Below are 21,180 nucleotides of genomic sequence, written 5' to 3'. Positions count from 1 at the left end.
GCGAAAGATCTCACAGCTTTTAGGCTTCTTACTGACATGCTACCAACTTCTTGATGCATACGTATTTATTTCCTTCCAGAGCTGATGATATAAGTAAATGATGAGAAGGGCTGATCTCAGCTCCTTTCCACTTCGTAGTCGTGCTCTACATTGTGTCGGACCGTCACACAAAATCCCAGTCAAGAAAGAAAAAAAACTGGACACGTTATGTTGCATGTTTTTTAGTTTATTGAAGCCAACACTGATCCAGCCAAACCTGCTGCTACAGCTTCGGTGCATTTTTATATGTCAAACAGCAGAAAACTAAGGCACCAGGGGTGTTACAGGAGTGCACTGCTTCAAACATCCTCTCATATTTCTCCACCTTGGACGTGAATAACGGATGATATAACTCGTGCAAAGATTATACATCATGTTACTGTGATAGCGTTTGTGGGAGCAGAGAAAGGCCGAACCATCGGCATGTTTAAACAGTTCAGTGCAGGAGGAACGGTACGGAAGTCCAAACTAATCCCAAACCTGTTCCCTCATGGACGTCTGAAAGGAACCTGAAAGCTGTGTGTATATGAAGTCGGGTGTTGCTTTCAGTCTTTGGAACTTTTTGGTCTTTCTTTGCTGCCGTACATGGAGTCCTGTGGATAAAAGTATCCGCCAACTTTCCAATCGGTGTGCTGTCAGTCAAGAAGGACGGCTGTCAGGTGGAGCCTGAAGGGGTTACTGTGCGTGCACCATCACCTTTAACCCGTTTATAATTAGAACGTGTTTGCACTGATTAAACCCAGCGACTGAACACAATAACACAAACGCTGTTATTTTCATCAACACTCTTTGGTATACCCATCACATGTACAGAAGATTTGAACAGAAGCTCATTCGTCCCACTGTTTAGCCCCACGTGAATCCTGTCATTTATTCCTAGAGTTGTACCCCACCCCAGCACAATACCTGTTGTCCACCATAACAATAAATGCCTCCTCCGCTAATGGTAAACCATATTTTCATAGTGCATAAAAACAATCAGGCCAAAAACTCTAAAAAATAACAATATTTTGCTTTTTAAAACATACAGAAAGGAGCCTCTCTCCAACAGTGCCGTCATCAGAGTCTGCAGGCCCTCCTCTCACTGGATGTCCTTCCTAGGCTCCGAGGCTTCCAGCATTTTCTGAAACAACAAGCAACGCATTTACATTTTTTAGCATTATACACAGTCTTTGATTGTGAGGCGTTTACATGTCCCTTCCATGCAGTGACGTGTGATAAATTCAACCTAAAAGGAACAACAGGCTGTGCAGAATAGAGACAGAAAGTGGTGGAGCTTGTTGTTCTGCTGGAAGGTGCACCTCCACCACAGTCTCAAGTCTTCTACAACCTCCAAAAGCTTTTCCTCCATGATTGACCTGGATTTAGCTCCATCAATCTTCCCACTACTCTGATCAGGTTGCCTGTTCCTAGCGAAGAAAAGCATGCGGACCGCATGATGCAGCCACCACCGTGTTTCACTGTGAGGACGCTTGGCTCAGGGTAGGTGTAGAGTTAGACTGCCACAAACACTGCAAAAAATAATATCTTAGGGCTTCCATAGTGTTCCACTAGGTCAGGATGGGTGTAAATAATTTTTTGCCATGAGATTAACTGACTAGGAATTAAATGTCAATGCTCTGAGAGGGCCCCTTTTGGTCAGACCAGTATAAGTCAAAGGAATCAAAAACTAGGTCATGCTGTCAGTTTCAGTTTCAAGCATAAGGCGTGCCGATCTGAATGAAACTTCTGATACCGCAAATCCACTTAGCCAAACATTTTACCGGATGTCACTTGACCTAAAATAACGTAGAACCTGAAACGTCAAACACCACCCAAAAACATGCCTTCTTGATCATTTGCCCTTTTCTACAGTTAGAAGTGCTTGGACTGATTCACTCTTGCTTTCACTGCAAAAGATGCTGCTAAATACGATCCTCCAGTCACAATGCCATTTAAATGGTCTCTCCCAGTAGATAATTATATCTTTAATTAACAGCTCTTAATAAATCTGTTGCATACAATAAATCACTTACAAATGAGTTCAATTGCTGTTATTAGAACACATGACTTGCAGCAAAGGTATACCATCTTCATAAGTACACACAGAGTGTTTGCCATTACTGCAATATTTAAGTAGCATTCTTTGGTAATGACGTATCAGTGAGCGAGCTGGAAGGCACTACAGGAACATTGTTTACCTCGGGCACTCTAGGGATACGTAGGGCAGATATGCAACTGTGTGAGTGGGGTATTACTCTAAGTCTAAAATAGGTTTTAATTGAACAATTATACTCAAAAAATTAAAAGGAACACTTTGGAAACACACCAGATCTCAACTGCTAAAATATCCTGGATATCCACACTGATATAGATAGGTTAAACCCCCCAGCTGCATGGGGCAGTCCAGCTTTGTCCCAGACTGGTCTTCAGCTCCTTTACTTTTCACAATAAAGCTCCAAGATTCTTGGAATCAAATCTAGACTGTTTGGTGATCATAATAAATGAGTTTCACATGGATTTCTAAAGAAAAGTTAACCATCTTTAACTTTGCCTGCAAACTGAATCCTCGTGGTATTTGTGCGGTTACAAACACACGAGACTCCATCTTGTCCCGTTCCCATCTCAACGGTTTAGGCCCAAACCAAAAACAGTTCGGGCCAAATCACGCTGCAGGACTTTGGTTTAAGGCGGGACAAACCAGCTGCGACGAATGCAAGCGCTGCCGAGGCCACAGCCGAACCAACATAAACATGACAGTGCATGAGGACGCACACCTAGCTGCTATTTTTGTCCATGATTTCATCTTTGAAAGAAGAGCAGCAAGATGTGCCTTGAAAAGCTTAACTTGTTGTAGTTTCTCATGTGGCCAGCTGTGTACATTTTCATTTGATATGGTGAAAGGCTAAAACCAATATTTGGTAGATGGGCACCAGGTGTCACTAAGCCCAATCAGCTTGGAAAGGTTTTGTTTTTTTTGTGTTTTCTTTACGTGTAGGAAAGTTCTGCTGAATGTTCCTCCTTGATGGGAGCAGTCCCATATTGATAATGTGCAGAACATAACATGCACAGTGCTACACATTATCAGTCTGGCTGGCCAGGTTAAAACATCTCTGCCGTGTGGAAAAATCTGTCCAGGTTTTTGTTCTGTTCAGATCTGAGTGATGCTTTATGGAGTGAAAAACTATTTCCGTTATCTGTTTTCATGCTGTTTCCATGAACTCCTGTTTCTGCCCATCCTTCACTCGTTTTGTTGTGCCTCGTCTATTTTCCGGTAGATAACTTCATGCTTTGTGATGTGTTGCTTTGACATCTTTCTGGAACTACCCGTGCATTGAAAATTCAAGAACTTTTCATTTTGTTTGTACTTGCGCTGAATCTTAGAGCGAGCTGAATGGAAAACAACATTGCATGAAAACTGCCTTTAAGGAAGTTTAAGAAACTCCTAAATTGTTTCTTCTATCTTGTTTGGACTGTGTGTCCAAAAAGTCTGACTTTTGAGTTAAATGAAATACCGTGTTATTACTGACCTGGATTTTAGTTTTCAAAACTAAACGTGAATGAACCTACTTCTGAAGGGATGATGCCACAGGGCTGGTAGGAGGTTGTTCCAACCTGCATCAAGACGATGCAGATGAGGGAATCTCTTACTCTTGTAAACATTGATCAAGTTGAAGGGATGTGCATATGTTGCAGCAGCAAAACTGACACTACCCTATTGGCTTATTTATGCTAGCTACACAACACCAGGGCAAATTAACCCAAGATGTTCAGTATTGGCAGATATTTAAGTTTAGATATCATGAACACTTTGGAACTTAAAAGTCCTGGATTATAGCGTCTCTAATGTTATTAAAGTATTAGCACCCAACGGTGTTCAGCTTGTTAGATCAATGCCAAACTAGGTGAAATCAAGTAACCCAACACCATACAAAAAAGCTCAGAGCTTCAGCAGAGATGCAGGACCTAATCAAAGACATCCACCGCACAGAGTGCAGGACAAGACACGATCACACTATAAAATAATGAGTGCCATGAAGGTTGCTTCTCAAGTAGGTGCAATTACACATCCAAGTATCTATCCAACCTTTATTCCCTGCTTATCACTGCAACTGTTGGTAATTTCTGCTCTGGAAAAGTGCTTCGTATGGCATTTTATTTCTTTTATGGCAATATTGACCTATCCCGGAAAACGTCTCGGTAATCTTTGTGGAGATGACAAATGTAAATGTCCTGGGCCCAAGAAGATCCTAAAGAAAGAGGTTATTCAAGCTGAAATGAATACATCAAAGCTTGGTGGCTATTACTGTTTCATTATGGAGTTCTTTTTGGGAACGAGGGACGAAACAGAAAGCATTTGAGAACCACCGATTTAATGACAGCAGACTGGAGGTATGACTGGATCTTAGGCTGCAGTTACGGCCTAGATGGTGCTGCACAGCAAGGTGATTTGAAGCAGGAGATGTGGAGCCAAGAAATTCTCTCATCCGTCTGATCGAGTGTCATATGTGGAAACGTGAACCCTGCAAACCATAAAACCTCTCTATGCCTGAACACAGAGCCAATATGGATCATTTGCCTCACACATTATCAAGAGACTAGCCAACATGAAGGATGATGGACAATAATCTGAAGAAACTCTATATTTGAGAGCCCAACTTTAAACACACAAAGGACTCATCAGGGAGAATATCTTTATATCAATCTGCACATTATTTACAGACCATCAAATACTTCTACATTGGTATTAAAACTTTAGGTCAGGGCATATTCTTCTTAATAATTCAGATTTAGAAGATTAAACTAGCAAATTGACATTTTTTAAACTCTAGATGGCGCCACAGATGGCAGCCTTGGTACAACGCCTGCTCATACTGTGTATTATTACGTATCTCCATCGGAATTTGGCTCCTGTCTAGACACCTGGCAAATGTCCACTCCCTAGGGAAAGAAATAGACAAGCTGCTCTTTTCCAATGCAAGAAACTCAGACATCCCTGGATCTGATATCCTTTGTTTGAATAACACCTGTCTCACTGACAATCTTAAGGGTTGCACTACAGGGAAAAAGAGAGGAGGTGGGATCTGCAATTATATAAATGAAGGTTGGTGTTCTGATGTCAAAATGCAGCCTTCATCAGGAGTCCTATTTTTTTTAGAAACTGCAAACCCTATTCACCAAGGAACAGACAAATATGCCTCGTTTGTTCTGGCTGTTGTTTACATCCCACCACAAGCCCTTACATCAGGCTCAGTGAGGTGATAACAGACATGGAAAAAATAAATACACCCAGACTCTCATCATTGTCGTTGTGAATCTTATCTGTGAAAACCTCCCAAATTAACTTCCAAAATACAGACAGCATATTAATTGCCCTATCAGGAAAAAAAAAAACAAAACTCTGGCTCACCGTTACACAGTTATAAAAAGTTGCATAACGCCCAGTTTTCCGTGCGACTCTGGGACTCCCTGATCACATCTGTTTCATTCTCCCCGTACACAGATGAGTGCACTTCCATGGACGCCTCTGTGAAGTGCCTGAAGGTTGCAGATGACCCCACTGTTTATTGGTTTGATCTAAGACAGCGACAAGTGTGAGTCGTGACAGGAGGGAGATCCGCTTGTCCACTGGTGCGGTCTGAACCAACTGGATCTTAAACATGCTAATGACTGTGGAGATTACGGAGGACTTCTGGAGAACTCCTCAAACATTGCCTCCCCTCAGCATCCTTGACAACATGGTCTACCTTGGATCACTTCCGGTTCCTAGGAACCACCTTTTCCAAGTACCAGAGATGGTCCTCACTCATAGACACTGTTCAGAAGAAGGCCCAGCAGAGACTGGACTTCCTGCAGCAACTCAAGAAGTACCACCTTCCACAGGAGCTGCTGGTCATCTTCTGCAGCGCTATCATTCAGTCCGTCCTGTGTTCGTCCATGTGCGGTTTGGGTCATCCACAAAACAGGTCAGGTCCAGACTGCAATGTACAATTAGGGCTGCAGAGAGGATTACTGGGGCTGACGTTTCCTCCATTCAGGACTAGGAGAGCTCTAGGGTCAAGTAAAAGGCTGCAGACATCTCTGCAGACCCCACACATGCTGCAGACAAACTGTTTAGACTTTTACCTTCAGGTCGGAGCTGTTGACGACCCAGTTGGGACCGAGCGTCAGCTATCAGACCAACGGACCAATACATGACTCCAGAATAAGTTCACTCAATGCCTGCAAGTTGCCCAGATCCTGGTGGGTCTGAACAAGCCCAAACCATCAGCCCCCCCACCACCATAAGGTGTTTGTGCCAATATGCTGTATCTGGTTTGTGCCAAAAATTGAACGAAGCATTGTGTCCAATCATATCTATGTTGGTCTCCTCCTACCCATGAACATTATTCTAGAAGCCTTGTGCTTCATTTAGAGGCAACTGGGCTAAACAAGACATGCTGGCATTATTGTTTCACTGGGAAGAAGCGTTTCCATTCAAATAAAACATGTTTTTATATCAGTCGTCTTCCAGTTTTCCTACTGTGAACTCTACCACTGAACAGGCCAGCTAAGGCCTGATGGCTAAGTTGGTAGGTTGCAGCATCAACTTTAATCGGAGAGTTGAGGAAGAACTTTAAGAAAATGTTGCTGTTGATATGTGGTAGCTTTTATTCTATTTAAAACATAACACCTCAGTACTAGAAGAGTGTGTGTATTTTTTTCTGTTTTTTTTCCCTAAAGCTGTGATATGAAAGCCCAATCCCTGACCCTATGCAAGACAAATATTTTCACACCAAAGGACAAATCTATTGTTAGAGTTCAGCCCATGCTGGAAGACACACCATTAAAAAGTGCATCACAGCTGCAACAGTGTTGCAGAGCTCTGAGTGTTAGACCCCAAACTGAAAAATGAGTTACGGCATTAGAGGAGTCGCCAGCATTGTAAAGTGTTATCGTGTGATTACTACAGAAAAAAGGTATCAGTCAGAAAATACCACAATCAAAATAATCCAAAGTCAAAAGCAACCCGGGGCTACTCACCCTGCAGAGCTCTGCCTCTGGAGAAGCAAGAGATCAGAGAACAACTCAATAAACCAAACTCAACAGCTGATATAAGAGTGTGGACATTAACCTGAGCACCTACACCCCGAATCAAAGGAAGGATGGAGAAAAAATATCATTGGGATGTATTTCCCTCCAGGTATGGTGTTAACACACCATACTCTAGAGCAGCACACTGACAAACTGCTGTTTTTAGAAAAGGTATTCGCACAGTTTACCAAGTTCATTTAATCAGCATCAACTGCCTGCTACTCCCCCTTTAAACACCTAAGAGGTCACAGAGGGTGTACTTAGATTTCACATAGATCTTCTCACCCATTGAACCTTTTCACATAACGACACTATTTCAAACCTCAAGGTGTTTTTTTGACATTTGGATTAACTTTCCTTATTGACGTTTTCAATAACACACACAGACACGCACACACACACCTGCCACGTTAAATAGAAAAAAACAGGACATCAGCTCTTACACAACTGGAAATGTAAAACAGTCCAGCAGCTGGGTTCAACGGTTTATAGTATAATGCTATGAAACATCCGACTGAGTTCTCTTTGTGGTGTAGTCCATAAAAGGCCCCCAAATCCTAATAAACCTGTTATGATTGTTCAACAGTTTATATTGTATCTCTTAAAAGGTACAAGGAAGACACCATATAATTTAACCATTTATGGAAACAGGGAGCTGCTACAGATTTCCAACTCTCTTTGCAATCGTCATGCCAAACACGATTGCTTGTTGAACAGAGTGAGAGCAGGACAATGTCTGATCAGAACGTCCACGTATCAGTTTTCTTGGCTTTTCATGAGACAGACCATAGCAAAAGGGTGCATGATTATGAGAAGTCAAGAAAATTATATAAGTTCTCAAAGTAATGTACAAAAAACCCAGCAAAGTGTGGTGTTCATTTATATCAGGTCTTCTTCCAGGATTTCCCTGTTTAGCTAGATCTATCGTCCCAACAACTCTCTCCAGCTTCCCTATCCCTGCTGAAGAAAAGGGCCCGCTCAGCATGATGCTGCCATCACCAAGCATGGTGAAACATGGTGATTGACACTGCTAGTTTTTTTCCATACATAGTGTTTTACATGTAGACCAGAAAGTTCAGGTTTGGTCTTGTTGTCTTGCATGTTTGCTTTATTCCCTACATGTTTTTTTTTTTTTTTAACAAACTAGACTTTTTAGGAACTTATTTCAACAATGACTTTTGTTCTCTCCACTCTTCCATTAAATGTCATATATTTGCAGTGCAAGAGGACAGATTCTCCCACCTGAGCTGTGGATCTCAGCATCTCCTCCAGAGTCAGCATGGGTCATCATGGGCCTCTTAGCTGCTTCTCAGGTTAATGCTCTCCTCGCCCAGCCTGCTAGTTCAGGTCTGTTCTAAAGCACTAGATTTTAAGTCGAGGTATCAGAGTAAAGGGGGCTGAATATGACTGTACAGCACTTGTCAGATTTCTACTTGTTTTTTGTACTTGAACACAGTTTTTCACTAGTTTGTGTCAGTCTGTCAAAAAAAATCACATTAAAATACACTGAGGTTTGTTGTAGAAATATGACAAAGTCTGGAAAGCTAAAAGTCATGATCTAAATTCCACAAACAAGGAGTGTTATATTTCTCTGACATGTGAATCAACATGTCTATTTGAGCCATGATGCACCAGCGTTAGTCTAAGTCACATCCACCAGAACCTGATGCTGCCAAAGCTAAGGAAGAGAGGGCAGCTAAATGTCCATCTGTCTAGCATTGATCCTGTTTAACTTTCATCAACAATTGGTTTGTTGCCTGTTTTTCCATCAAGGCTGAACTTGATTCTGAGCAACATTTTATGTCACTGCAACAATTGCTGAAAAGCCCAAGTACACATAGCAATAAAAACCATAAACTCAGTTTACCTTCTAAAGGGAATAATTTAACACAACTGGACTTCTGTTGCTTTAAGCTTCTTCGGTTCTGACCATCTTGGACACAAACCAAATATTTACATACACAGTATAAAAAGACACATATCACCTTTTATTCTTACAGTCTGACTTTAAATCAGACAAAAAGGTTTTGTGCTAGTTAGGATGGCCAACCTCAATCACTCATGTGACAAACAGACTCACTTTCATCTCTCTAAGTGGGCACAGAACTTGCCAAGGCAGCGATGCGGGCACACAACCAACGCCGCGGTCTCACTGATGGCTGAGAATTAAGACAATGTGCTGCAGTTGCTGGAAGTTTAGAACGCTGCTGACATGGCGAGTACATCCAGAGAAAACTCTTTGCAACATTCATTAGTTAAAAAGGTAAACGCCAGTGGTGCCTCCTCCTCCTCCTTCAGGGGAGCCTCTACCATCCCTTAGCCAGGAGCAAAAAAATCACCACTGTCCATAAGACAAAGGAGGGCTCTTTAGAGGATCCCAGCAACAGTTACAAGGTCACAGATTGTCTAAAAAAGGGAACGAATATTGATTGTTTGAGTTTACCCCCAGACTAGAGAGGTCACATCATGCATCTGTTTCTATATTCAGCTACTGACAGCACCGCCAGACCCGACTGCCACTTGGGCGTCACCGGTACGTAACACCCCACATTACCTACAGGACCCCACAGATCTGCAGCAAAGTCAGACAGATGAAGCCACCTCCAGTAGAAGACTTAGCATAAATCCCATCTCCACTGCACACCACAGTGGATGTAGTGGAAAAATCACGACATGACTACAACAAGACAAGAAGCATTCAAAAAGTTCAACTTATTTAAAAAATAAAACTAAACAACGTGGAAAGGATGAAGGGTCATGTCAGTGACTCGTTACATCTGCCACTCCTGATCCATGATAACAACAAAAGAAGCCTTTTGAATGAGAACTTAGACATTTAGAAAAAAAAAAGTTCAGTAGCCTTTACTTATCATCCTGTCCTGCAGAATCTATCTGTACTATAAAGCAGTCCATTTACCTTCTTCTTGAGAGCCTCCAGTGACTCAAACTCAAGCCGGGACAGCTTGATCTGGATGTGTTTGGGGACATCAGGTATAAGGAAGGTCAGGATGAACTTGAAAGCCAGCAGTCCATGCTAAAAGAAAAAAAACATAATGAGAGCAGGTTTAAGCATAACACAGTAAGCATAACACATCTTTCGTTTTAATTTAAAGGGACATGACATGTTTTTAAATCCCTCCTTTTCACATTGAAATCAGTCGGTTGTGTTCTGTATAGCCTAAAGTGGAACTGTAAAGCTTTAGTCTGAATTCCTCATTATTGATCCTCCACAGCCAGTCTTTTACCCCTGTTCTGAGGTTCATCTGAGAACAACATGTTTTGGTGCCGTCTCTTTAAATCTATATGAAGCACTTCACACCCCACCCCCTCCAGGTCGCAGTGTTCCACTCCACCCAGTTCAGCCATTCTTGTAGGATACAGGGGGATGGTGTAATGAGTTCTGTGGGTTAATACTAGAGGTTTAAATCACCATATGATGTTATATCAATTTGTTTGGATAACGATACAATGTTTGGCATTACCAAAATCTGTTACAAAACAATTTACATTAAATTCTCACAGGGAATCCCTCACCCCGCTTTCTGATTGGCTACATGGATGTGGCTACAAAAAATGTCGGATTTGCGAAATTGGTTTGCAATGACTTTGTTTAGCGGTTTCACTGCAAATGCTGTGACGTAATTGTTCAACAAACATAATAGAAAACAGAAAAAAACTGAACGGCTTAAAAAAAAAAAAATGACCCAAAAATAATATAAAGATATCTACGCAGCACCTGGAAAGACTGCATTCAAATTATCTGTGTTCCTAGAGACTCCAAGTACACAACAAAATGTATTTAAGGGTTTAAAAAGGGCATTTTGCATGATATGCCCCCTTTAAATCAAGTTTTGTCTATATAGCAAAGAATGCTTGCTTTGAAAGAAATGAAAACAGCTAAATTCTATTTTTTATTGAGTGGCTCCTCTGCTGGAATACAGAAAAGAACAGAGGAGGACGCCAGCAGTGAGTGAGTGGAGGGGTCAGACGCACCAAAAGCAGCTTGTCAACAGGGGTCGCCCACATCAAAATTGAAGAGGAAAAACAAAGCATACAGTAAACATTAATTACAAAGTGATGAGAGATTTTCACATCACTTCATTATGAAATAAGTCTAACTTTAGATTTTTTTTTCAGCATTTCCATTCCATTTTAGTTTTTTTTAGGTTGTTTATTTTTTTCTTGTAAAGGCCTAATTTAATGTTTCATTGACAAGGGGCACCGTGCCGATGACTGTATACGTATCCTCTCAAACCATGTGACTTCATGCCTATCTCTGATTGGCTACTTAGAGATTCTGCTGGGGGCACGTCTCTCTGCACCTGTGGCTAATCGGCACTTTTTGTGTCATTCCTCATCCAAGCAGATTCATTCATGATAATCAGAGTAACACCTCTGGCAGCTCAGTTGGACAGACTGTCGCTCAAATACACAAATGAATAAGAATGGTGCAGCCAAAGAAAATGTAGTCATTTTCAATGGCACAATAAAAATTTCACAAGCCTTTTGCTGGAGAAACAAAACAAAATGGATAAAGGAACTTGGACCGGACCGAGCAGATTTGAAAGTCCAGTAGGAGGTAAGTGATCCTGAACGGATTTATGTTCAAGTATAGTTTATTGTGTTGTAATTCCTGACCTCATCTTCATCTTCAACATCTTCAGGCCCAGATTCTGCAGTTTACGCTCATCTGCAGGCCCGCGGTCACTTTTACAGGAATGAAGATGTTCTTTTTTTTTTTTTTTTTTTGAACATGGTATGATTTAAGAATGTTTACATTGAATACTTCATAAACATGCATCATGTTTCAAAAAGGAGTAGGATGAAACATAAGCTTATTAAGCCCTACCCCTCTATGTTCTCATCATTCCTGAGAAATGTCCGGCTATTAATTACTGATAATCAAGTGGTAATTTGGATAAAAATTCTGAACTTTGTCAATAATTGCCCTTGGCATTTATTAATACTTACTCATACCCAAACATTCAACTATTGTTACACAACAAGTACATAGAAATGGATAATTGAAAGCAATTGAAATCTTTTTAGTTTTTGGGTGCTTTTTCAAAAGCTCCAATGAGAGTCCTCTGACCTCAAACTAAAGGACATAGTGTCGCATCGCTACTGCTGAGAAGGCCCTGTCACCTTTAGCATTCAGCTTTGTATGGAATAATCAGCAGGCCTTGGTCACATGACCTTAGGGAGTACTGGGTATACCGAGTTTTCCCAGGCCAGAAGGGATACGCAACCCTTTCACCAGGTTCTGGGTCTGCTCTGGGTTCTCCTACCAGTAGGACCTGCATAAGGAGGCATCAAGGAGGTATTGGTACCAGATGCCAGACCTACCTCAACTGACTCCTTTTGATGCAGAGAAGCAGCTGTTCTACTTGAAGCACCTGCTGAGTGACAAAGTGCCTCTCCCAACCTCTGAGGCTGGGGGCAGTCACCCTACAGTGGAAACTCGTTTACGCCGATTGTGTATTTAATTATTTGGTCCACATTTCATGACCACAACAAGTGACTGCTCACAACAGAGCAGCAATTGCATTACTGCATACAAGGCCCCAACCTGTCTTCCCATACACCGCAGACGGAGAGACACATGGACTGCCTGCCCGTGCTGATTTCATGGGAAGGTAATAAGTGAAGGACATTGTGTGTTTTTGCTTTAGTTAGGAAGTATCTCCAACTGTCAGAGCTAAAGAGACGCTAACGAGATGAAGAAAGATTAACAACTCTATAGCTGTGTTAGTTCATGTTGTTTAAACAAGTGTTCTGCTGCCAAAAAGTCTGACAGGCTACAAATAGAGAATAAACACTTCACCTTGTCCGGCCTATGTGCTTCACATTAAACATCATAAACCCAGCGTCTCCAAGGTAACCCCTTTTACTGACGTGTGGCTGTGGGCTTTCTGCTTCTAACTGCTGGTTAGTATAACCAGAAAACTAATCATCCTCAAACAAGATTTATTACAGATCCCTCTTCTATTTACAATGATTGAAAATCATAAAGGGGTGTCAGTGGTGCACTGCTAAGCCAGCTCAGAGCAGCAGATAGTATTTGGAGTTTGATCACATCCATTATGTTAGGCAAAGCACATTTTATGGTTGGCACTTTAACATCCTCAGTGTTCTGGCTAACCTTGCGCTGCTGCCGTCCCATATATAAATTAGCCTTGAATAGTGTTAGCAATCAGCTGAGAGTGTTTCTTGGGCACATTCAATCGATATATGGAGTCACAATGATCAGCGATTCCTGTTTGTTGATGAGTTAAACTACTGTATTGTGCTGACTGTGTGATGAAGCCTCCTACTTCATGCTTCATGCTTTAGTTTAGCAGCAACGTTGTCTCAGTGTTTAAAGCCAGGCTTATTGGTTGGAATTAAAGCAGATCAGCTTTGTGAGAGTCTAGTGATCTCTTCAGGTTTTACCCCACCTCTCGCCCAATGACTGATGGAGATAGGCACCAAGCCCTAGTCTGCCCTCTGCAGTTGCTGAAGCTTGCATCAGTCCATTACTGTGATGAGGAAGAGGACTGAGCAGCTGGCAGGAATGCAGATGCACTGATGGACGGGTGTGTATGTGAGAGATGATCTATGCGGGGCAAGCACACCTCATGACTTCTTCTCTGTATAATGTTATATTATGTGCATATTTTATAAGTCTGAACTGAACCAACTCAGACTGCAACGTTGTTCTTTACACAGTGGAGTATGGTTGGAAGTGCTGTTAGAGTATTTCTGTTTCTTGCAGCCCTGTGAAAGCGTGATGCAAGAGCAGAGATGGGTAGTGAGGAATACAATGAGGCTGTAGCCTTGGCCCCAACAGACCAATATGCAGGTAGCGCAGCTAGGATCCTGATACACAGCTAACACAATAAAGCCCCATAACAGTGCTTCACACACTTTGTGCATGCTCAGAACCCTCCAGAACAGTTCTCGGTTTCCTCAGCATGTTCTTGAAGACCTTGGCAGAGAACATCAATGTTCTAGCACCGTTCTCACCGTTTCAAAGAACCTTTCAGTTTTCTCTGTTCTCTTAAACTATTACATCACAGTATTTGCCACAGAGCTGCTAAACAAGGCCACTGACTTCCATGGAATCCAGCATTTTCCTTTCTACGAGCAAATTTGTTGCCTAAGCTAAAGGATGTCAAAGCTACAAGTAGATAAGTCAAAATGTTTGGTTGTTCATTACACCGTCCCCTAGCATACTCCAAAAATGGCGGATCAGGGTGAACTAGAATGTTTTGTGCCCTGGTGGAGGGCGGGGTTTAAAGAGCCTCCTTTAAATTTAAAGAGACAGCACCAAAATGAGTTGCTCTCAGACGAAGATTTTAAATCACACCTTGACCATTTGTCTAAAACAAATTTACATGTAAAGCTGAATAGTAGTCTATACCAAGCAATTATATGTAGTTTAGTTTCTGAGGATTTTAGCAAAAGTCACAGTGCTGTTTCCACTGCCCAGTACTCAACACTGTTGGAATAAGATAAGAGCCTCTAGGTCCAGTAAAATATGATGCACTGGGTCCGAACTATGATGGTGGTTCAAAACGACACGACAGGTTGGTGAAAAACAATGAGGGGAAACTTGGTTTACAGAAACACTGCGCGATCAGGCAGAAAATATTAATGCAAATAGAGTATTTTGCATTTTGTCAAACTGAAATGCTTCAGATCAAAATGTTAAAATATCAGACTGCATTAATTCAACAGTTTAATAAACAGTTTTGAAATGATAACATTTATTAAAAGGAAAAATGCTATACAATCTAACCTGAACCTATGTAAAAAGTAATTACCCACTGACATCACTAAGAGCTACTTTTAGTCTTAGGATTTTTTGTGAATACGGGCACTGGTTTTAAATTGAGTGCAGGAAACGCAGCAAGTTTGATATTTCAGGGATCTGTGACATTCAATTAGTCCTTTGTACTTTGTATGTAGCTCAATGGTTTTTGTTCTGTACATAAAGGACGATGGAAAGAGTGAACGTACAACAGACAGTACAGTTGAGGAATTTGAGAAAGAGGGAGATGAGGTCAGGGGATCCAAGCAGAGGAACGGCTAGCACTGCATAGCTACAAGGTTCAAGTTTGCTGAATTTTCCAGACATTGCCACAACAAATGCCTTCAACGTGCATCATGAGGTGGGCATTACCAAGCAGAAGCAGACCATGCCGCACAAAGACTTTATGGTGGAGCTAATGTGTTGCTAATGCGTGTGGCGTGAACTGGTCATTTCCACAGATGCTGCCCTAAAAGCCACCAAAAGGCAGACTGAAATGCAAAGACAACCTCCTGGACAGAAAAAGGTACGACTCCCCTTGGAGGTGCCATGCCTTGTGACCCCTGAGCGTTTGAAAATAATTGTAAATATCTGTACAAACATTTATGAGGAATTTGCAGCATTATATTTTATTTGTGACAAATATATGTATGTTTGGCATCTTGTTCAATTTGTGGGTGTTACAGTAAAAAGTTAACTTTTTTCCAAATCGGATTTTATGTTTTTTTTCTTGTGACTAGACGGCCAAATGAAAAAGAAACTGTAAATTCATACAGTTTAGGTTGTTTTGTGACTACCGTGACATTTTAATGGGGAAATATAAGGATAAAATCCCAATTAGTAAAAACAAACATATGTACCCTGGACCTCAAATGGCTAAAGGGTTGTGGTTTTGTTTTTAGGGTCTTTAGATTTCAGTAAAGCTGAAAAAAACAAACAAACAACGTATGAATAAACTACATGCACTTAACTATAGATTAGATCACCAGAACTAAAAAAAAAAAATCCATGATGAACAAAACCAGACAATTGTTTTTTTTTCCTCTTTAAACTTAGATTTTATCAAGAAGAAAAGCCACTGGTGGCTGAAGCTGCACTCTCTGCTCAGAAGGTTTGCTCTGTGAGCTCAGCTGCTCTGAAACAAGACAGCCCTGTGACTCTGAAAGAAAGGCTCTGTCTGTCCTGTTGCCTAGTTACTGCTCAATGATGTGAGGAAGCTCCATACAGTAATTACCCAGGTATCATAGCACCACTGCCAGAAAGCTACGAGGTGGCCAACACTAAGAGGAGATGTCACCTCTGATTTTTACCCAAAGTGTTCTCAGAGTGGACATCCACCAAAATAACACAGCCAGTTGACCTTCACGTTGTTTTTCTAATAAACTGTATACATGGATTTCTTAGTGTGCTCTCATGTTCTGGTCATATTTTTTGACAATTTACTGCACATTTGTTGAAATCCTGCTTTTGTGTCTAAAACCGTCTCTGTGGCACCCTCCTGATGTTGAACAGGCGTACTGTGTTTGAATTTTGAATCAGCATTGCTACAGGCTCAAAACATAACGGTGATGTTACCCAGAAGAACTGACGTCAGTAGCTCTGCTGCTGTTACGTATAAAAGCGGTTCCATCTCATATAAGCCTCATAGCCAGTTGGAGTTAGAATACTGAGCTTTCTATCGATTTTTCAGGTTAGCGATTTATTAGCTTAGCATTCACTTAAGTCAATTTATGTCACATTTATTTACCTTGCTTTAGTAGGCCAGACCCCCCAGTGAGTACAGTAAAGAAGCAGAGGCTCCTCCGCCCCCAGACTTTGTTTTAGGAAACATACATGATGATAATATGGTGATATAGAAGCATGTTGAGATGTACAGTAAGCATGTGGTTGTGTTCGTGAGCCTCCCTCACAAACATGCATGATAGCTCTGAGTGGTTATCAAGGTTATTACCAGAGACCGGCACTAGGGTCTACACCACCCTGCAGAGTAATGGCTGGCCACATGTTGAGAGCTATGCTGGTTTCTGTTTGTGCTCAGCTACAGAGCTGTGAGAAAGTATTTACCCTTACAGATCTCTGACTGCCATGGCTCAGGAGAAAATAAGCCACTTTGTCAGCAGCAAAGCACCTCTCCATCCCCCATGTGTACGGGGCTGGCAACATGTTTCGCTGCAGGGGGAACTGATGCGCTACACAAAATAAACGGCATAGAGAACATCATCTGAAACTATTGTAGCATCTCCACACATCCCCTCAGCAGACCACCAGGGGCAGCGCAGGGGTAGTGTGTGCAAGCCAGTGATGGAGGCCCGCTGAGCCGCATGTCCTCCCCCTCTCTCAACCTATTTTCTGTCGTTACAAAGTGTCTGAAGGGCAACAGTAGCTTTGTTGACATGGGCATAAGTAATGGGAATAAAAGGACACGGCAATTAGGATACTGCAATCAGATTAAGCTCAATCAGAATGAAATTGTATTCTGAATGAGAGGGGTGGTTTATGCCGTTCCTTGATCTGAACACTTGTTCTGATCATGTCCTTCGGATTGGGCCAAACTGCCCTGACTTTGCATGTGTGCCCTATGTCAACCTAACATATGTCGGGGAAGCAAAAGTGGTCTGCTGGTGATACACCCTTTTTATTAGAAACCCTAAGAGAGCTCAAAATTATCAAATACCTTGATGGTTAGAAACCAATCAGGTGTAACCTGATTTTGGTTATTCTGAATAAGGCCTGATGCATAAACGCACGTCATGGTCAGAATAATTGATTTTGCGCTTTTAAAAACAATGTATTCAGATTTATTTTGTTATCCAAAAACACTTCATTCAAGGATTTTTTGCACATGTAAACATAGCTACTGTCAATGCTTTGCAGGGAGCATAACAACGCTGTGATCTCAGTCCCACAGAACATTGAGCCTGGTTCACACGGCAAGATTTAAAAAGTGTCGGCTGATTTTCCAAACCTGAGAGCCCCCCACATGACCATAAAAAAAATCATAGATTTAACCTGCTCCTACAGTGTGTGGTGTCCCATAAACAACAAGCACCACACACAATCAGATTTCTCTCAAGAACATTCAAATCTCAGACGGGAAATCTTGTAAAACCTCTTTGAGATGAAACGTGAGTTCAGAGTAAATAAACATGGCTGACGAGGAAGAATAACGATGATTGTAATAATATTACAACAGAAAAGGCGTTGGTTTAAGGAGTGGAGACGGCGCGAACCGGGGCTCTACATTAGGATGCATTAGGAAATCAAGGCGAGTTGTGTTTTGTTTTTCTCGGGGTTTCCTCACCTTGTATTCTGATTGGCTACACGTCACATTCAACATGCTGCATGTTCATTTATCCTCAGTAAGCACCACACACGCTAGGATATCGGTTCAAGACAATCCAACATGTTGAATAGCCCCAATTTGAAGTCGGAGCGGTCCCAACGTCTTTCCGAGCGGACAAGATCGATCTTAACATGCCGCACACGGCCGAAATATCTCTTAGGATTATTTTACCAGCCACCCTGATAATCGGAGCGTGTTGGAAGGGGAGGATCTGGGTAAAAACCAAGCAGTTATCCTGCTGTGTGAACCTGGCATCAGTTCTGTCAGAGGGAAGGGGCCAATATTCCAGCAAAATATTGTGTGAAGCTTTTGGTTTGATCCAGTTCATAAAGTTTAAAAGGTAATTAAAAGGTAATTTAAAATAAAAATAATCTGACCCAATCTGTATAATATGATTGAATTTGACTTTGTGAAGTGCCTTGAGATGACACGTTTCATGAATTGGCGCTATATAAATAAAATTGAATTGAACTGAATTCTACCAAATACCAAGGAAATGTATTTCCAGGTTTTTTTTTATGGTTTCAAGTTCGACAGTGAAATTAATGGTTCTGTGTCTTTACGACAGTGGATGTAAACATCGGGCTTCAGGTGTATCTATCCAGCCCACTCCCACAGAATCTCCTCTCCTCTGAGCCAGTTTGGACTGTGGCTCCATCTAGTGAGGAAGCTCTGGGTATGCTGGTGGACACACAAAGCCACATAGTGGGGCTGGTTCTGGTTCTGATGGCACATTTATATGAATATACCTTGCTTTTATTACTGTTCCCATGGATTCTGTGTTTATAGCAGCAACATTTCGTCTGATGTGAGGATGAGCAGCAGCTAAATGATGCTGTGTGCCTAACAATAAGCATCCTGGTGCTATTTCAATCTAAATGAAGCTGAACCCTTGTTGACATTTTGTTCCACAAAGCCCAACTTGTCAACAAGCATCAATAAAACAACATTTTGTCATTTCCAAGAGCTTAACTACAGTATTTCCACTTTCTAACAATTGCTGCACTAGACCCACGTAAGGTTTGCCATATATTTGACTTTTAAAGCGCTGAGCATAGATATATCACTTATGGCAGTCACTTCACATTTTCACACGGTTCAGAAGATTAGAAATTACTTTAATTTAGTGGTGTCCAAACCTTTTTGCCACATAAGCCAACATCCTAAAATTAAAATTACCCACGAATGACAAAAATAATGTTTTTGAATTAAAAACATAAAAAGCTTTCAGATAAAAATCTTCCAGTAAACAGTGGCAGAATCAGGTGCAGCATGGCATAGCCCCTTCCCATGGAGAAAAGGCTGGAGCTCACTGATCAGACTTTTGACTGATGAAGGCACAGATGGCGTTCAAACATTAGACTACATGAAGTCTGTACAGTAAAGCTGAAAATGGATCAGTAAACCTTAGCCGTTTCTATATTTCTAAATCTTTTTACTGCAATTTTTTTTAGGTGTATCTACTTAACAGTAAACTAAAAATGGCATAATTTGATAAAACAAACTAAATTATCATAATTCTATAACCAGTGTAGATCCAAAAACATGAAAAGGACCTCGTAATTAGCTTTTTCTGAAAAATGAAGGGTAAACAGTTTTCTAGATTTTCTCTGAACTTAGTTTAGAAATAATGTTTTCCTTGTTTTGTGGCAGCAAGAACAGAATACGGGTCACTCTTTCTTCCTAAACACTTGGCATGCTACATTTAGCCCAGTGCGCACAGCTCTGCTTTAGAGTAAATGCTGCTCGGTGTTTGGGGCCCTAATTACGATGAAATTCACATAAATGTCGGTAAAAGATAAAATATTTCCCATTTTAAGAAGCTTTTCATTTGGCAGTGGAAATCTCACTCTGAACTTTTAGGTAAACAAAAACGTCCACATGCATCATCTGCTTGTGGCGCTGGCAGGCTAGATTTGCTTTCCCTCTTGAATTGTGATCGAGGGCTGCACAAAATCATTTCAACGGCCACAAATGGTCCACGAGCCACAGTTTGGGCAACCCTACTTTTAGATACCAAATGTCACAAGGTCTTTAGGAAACAACTGGCTGTGGATCTCTCCTTTTCAGAAACAACAATTTCCGCTAAAACAAAGTAGAATTGAAGGAAAAGCAGAATAACCAGCGCCCTTCTAATAGTTCTTCACTGGAAGATCAGCTGGTGTGATTTTTTTTTTTTAATGCACAGCTCTCGCTCTGGATGCATGCAAAGTTTCAACCCTGTGGACTGCTGCTGTTTCCACGCAGGAAGGCAGCTGTGGAGATTTTAATCTTCCGTGGAGAGACCCGAACTGAATTCAGCTGAACATTGTTTCAGTTTGCTCCATTCAACACTGAAGATTTTATCTGTTGCTCTAAAAGTGCAGATGGAGTGAGGTTTCAGATAGACCTCTGGTCTAAAGTTGTCATGAGTAATATCAATGAGAAGAATGTCAGGATATTTAGGTAGAAAGTTTTTCTGAATCAAGTCACTTCAAAACAATCATATTAACAATGCTCCAGAATACTGCCGTGGTGCTGGGATGAGTGGTGTAGATGTATGAATTACCTCGACGGCCACTATCCACAGTATGAGCTGGGTGTCGGAGTCAGGGAAGTATGCTTTGACTTGTGGCGACATGCCAATCAGCGCGCAGTTGGTCACAACAGCGATCACACTCATGGTCTCAAAGGCGAGCTGCAGAGTCAGAGACACACAGAGAGCAGCAGCAGCAGCTGTTAGTGGCTGCACTGGAATAACAGACGTTGCTTCAAATTACCCAGCTCACAACCAGACCCGACCCCACGGGCTGAGGGTCACTGACAGCGCGTAAGGGACAGGAAATAGGTTTGATACTGGAACTAAGGATACATAGAGTTTGATGAAAACATTTAGAATCTACAAAAACTGGAGCTGAAGCACAATTAGACGATTCTAACAAATCTAAAAGCAGATTTAGATAGCTGACACATG

The 21,180-nt window shown here is 41.5% G+C and overlaps 1 protein-coding gene across 4 annotated transcripts in view; it reads right to left on the bottom strand.

The window, feature by feature from the left end:
• Positions 1-210: 210 nt before the first annotated feature.
• Positions 211-21,180, bottom strand: part of ano10a (anoctamin 10a) — a 41,450-nt gene continuing 20,480 nt past the window's right edge. For 3 of the 4 annotated variants that reach the window (XM_036128958.1, XM_036128969.1, XM_036128964.1), the window contains exons 12-15: positions 20,776-20,904; positions 10,010-10,126; positions 7,042-7,058; positions 211-1,162 (exon numbers count right to left, since the gene is read on the bottom strand). In XM_036128958.1, coding sequence (XP_035984851.1) covers positions 1,099-1,162; positions 7,042-7,058; positions 10,010-10,126; positions 20,776-20,904 — 327 coding nt within the window. In that variant the 3' untranslated portion in view covers positions 211-1,098. The remainder of the gene's footprint in view (positions 1,163-7,041; positions 7,059-10,009; positions 10,127-20,775; positions 20,905-21,180) is intronic. The other variant, XM_012881882.3, reaches the window with a different exon arrangement.

The sequence above is a fragment of the Fundulus heteroclitus genome, chromosome 3 (genome assembly GCF_011125445.2).
Source record: "Fundulus heteroclitus isolate FHET01 chromosome 3, MU-UCD_Fhet_4.1, whole genome shotgun sequence".
In the NCBI taxonomy this organism is placed as follows: domain Eukaryota; kingdom Metazoa; phylum Chordata; class Actinopteri; order Cyprinodontiformes; family Fundulidae; genus Fundulus; species Fundulus heteroclitus.
Note: the sequence above shows the minus strand (reverse complement) of the source record. Positions and strands in the feature narration are given on the sequence as shown.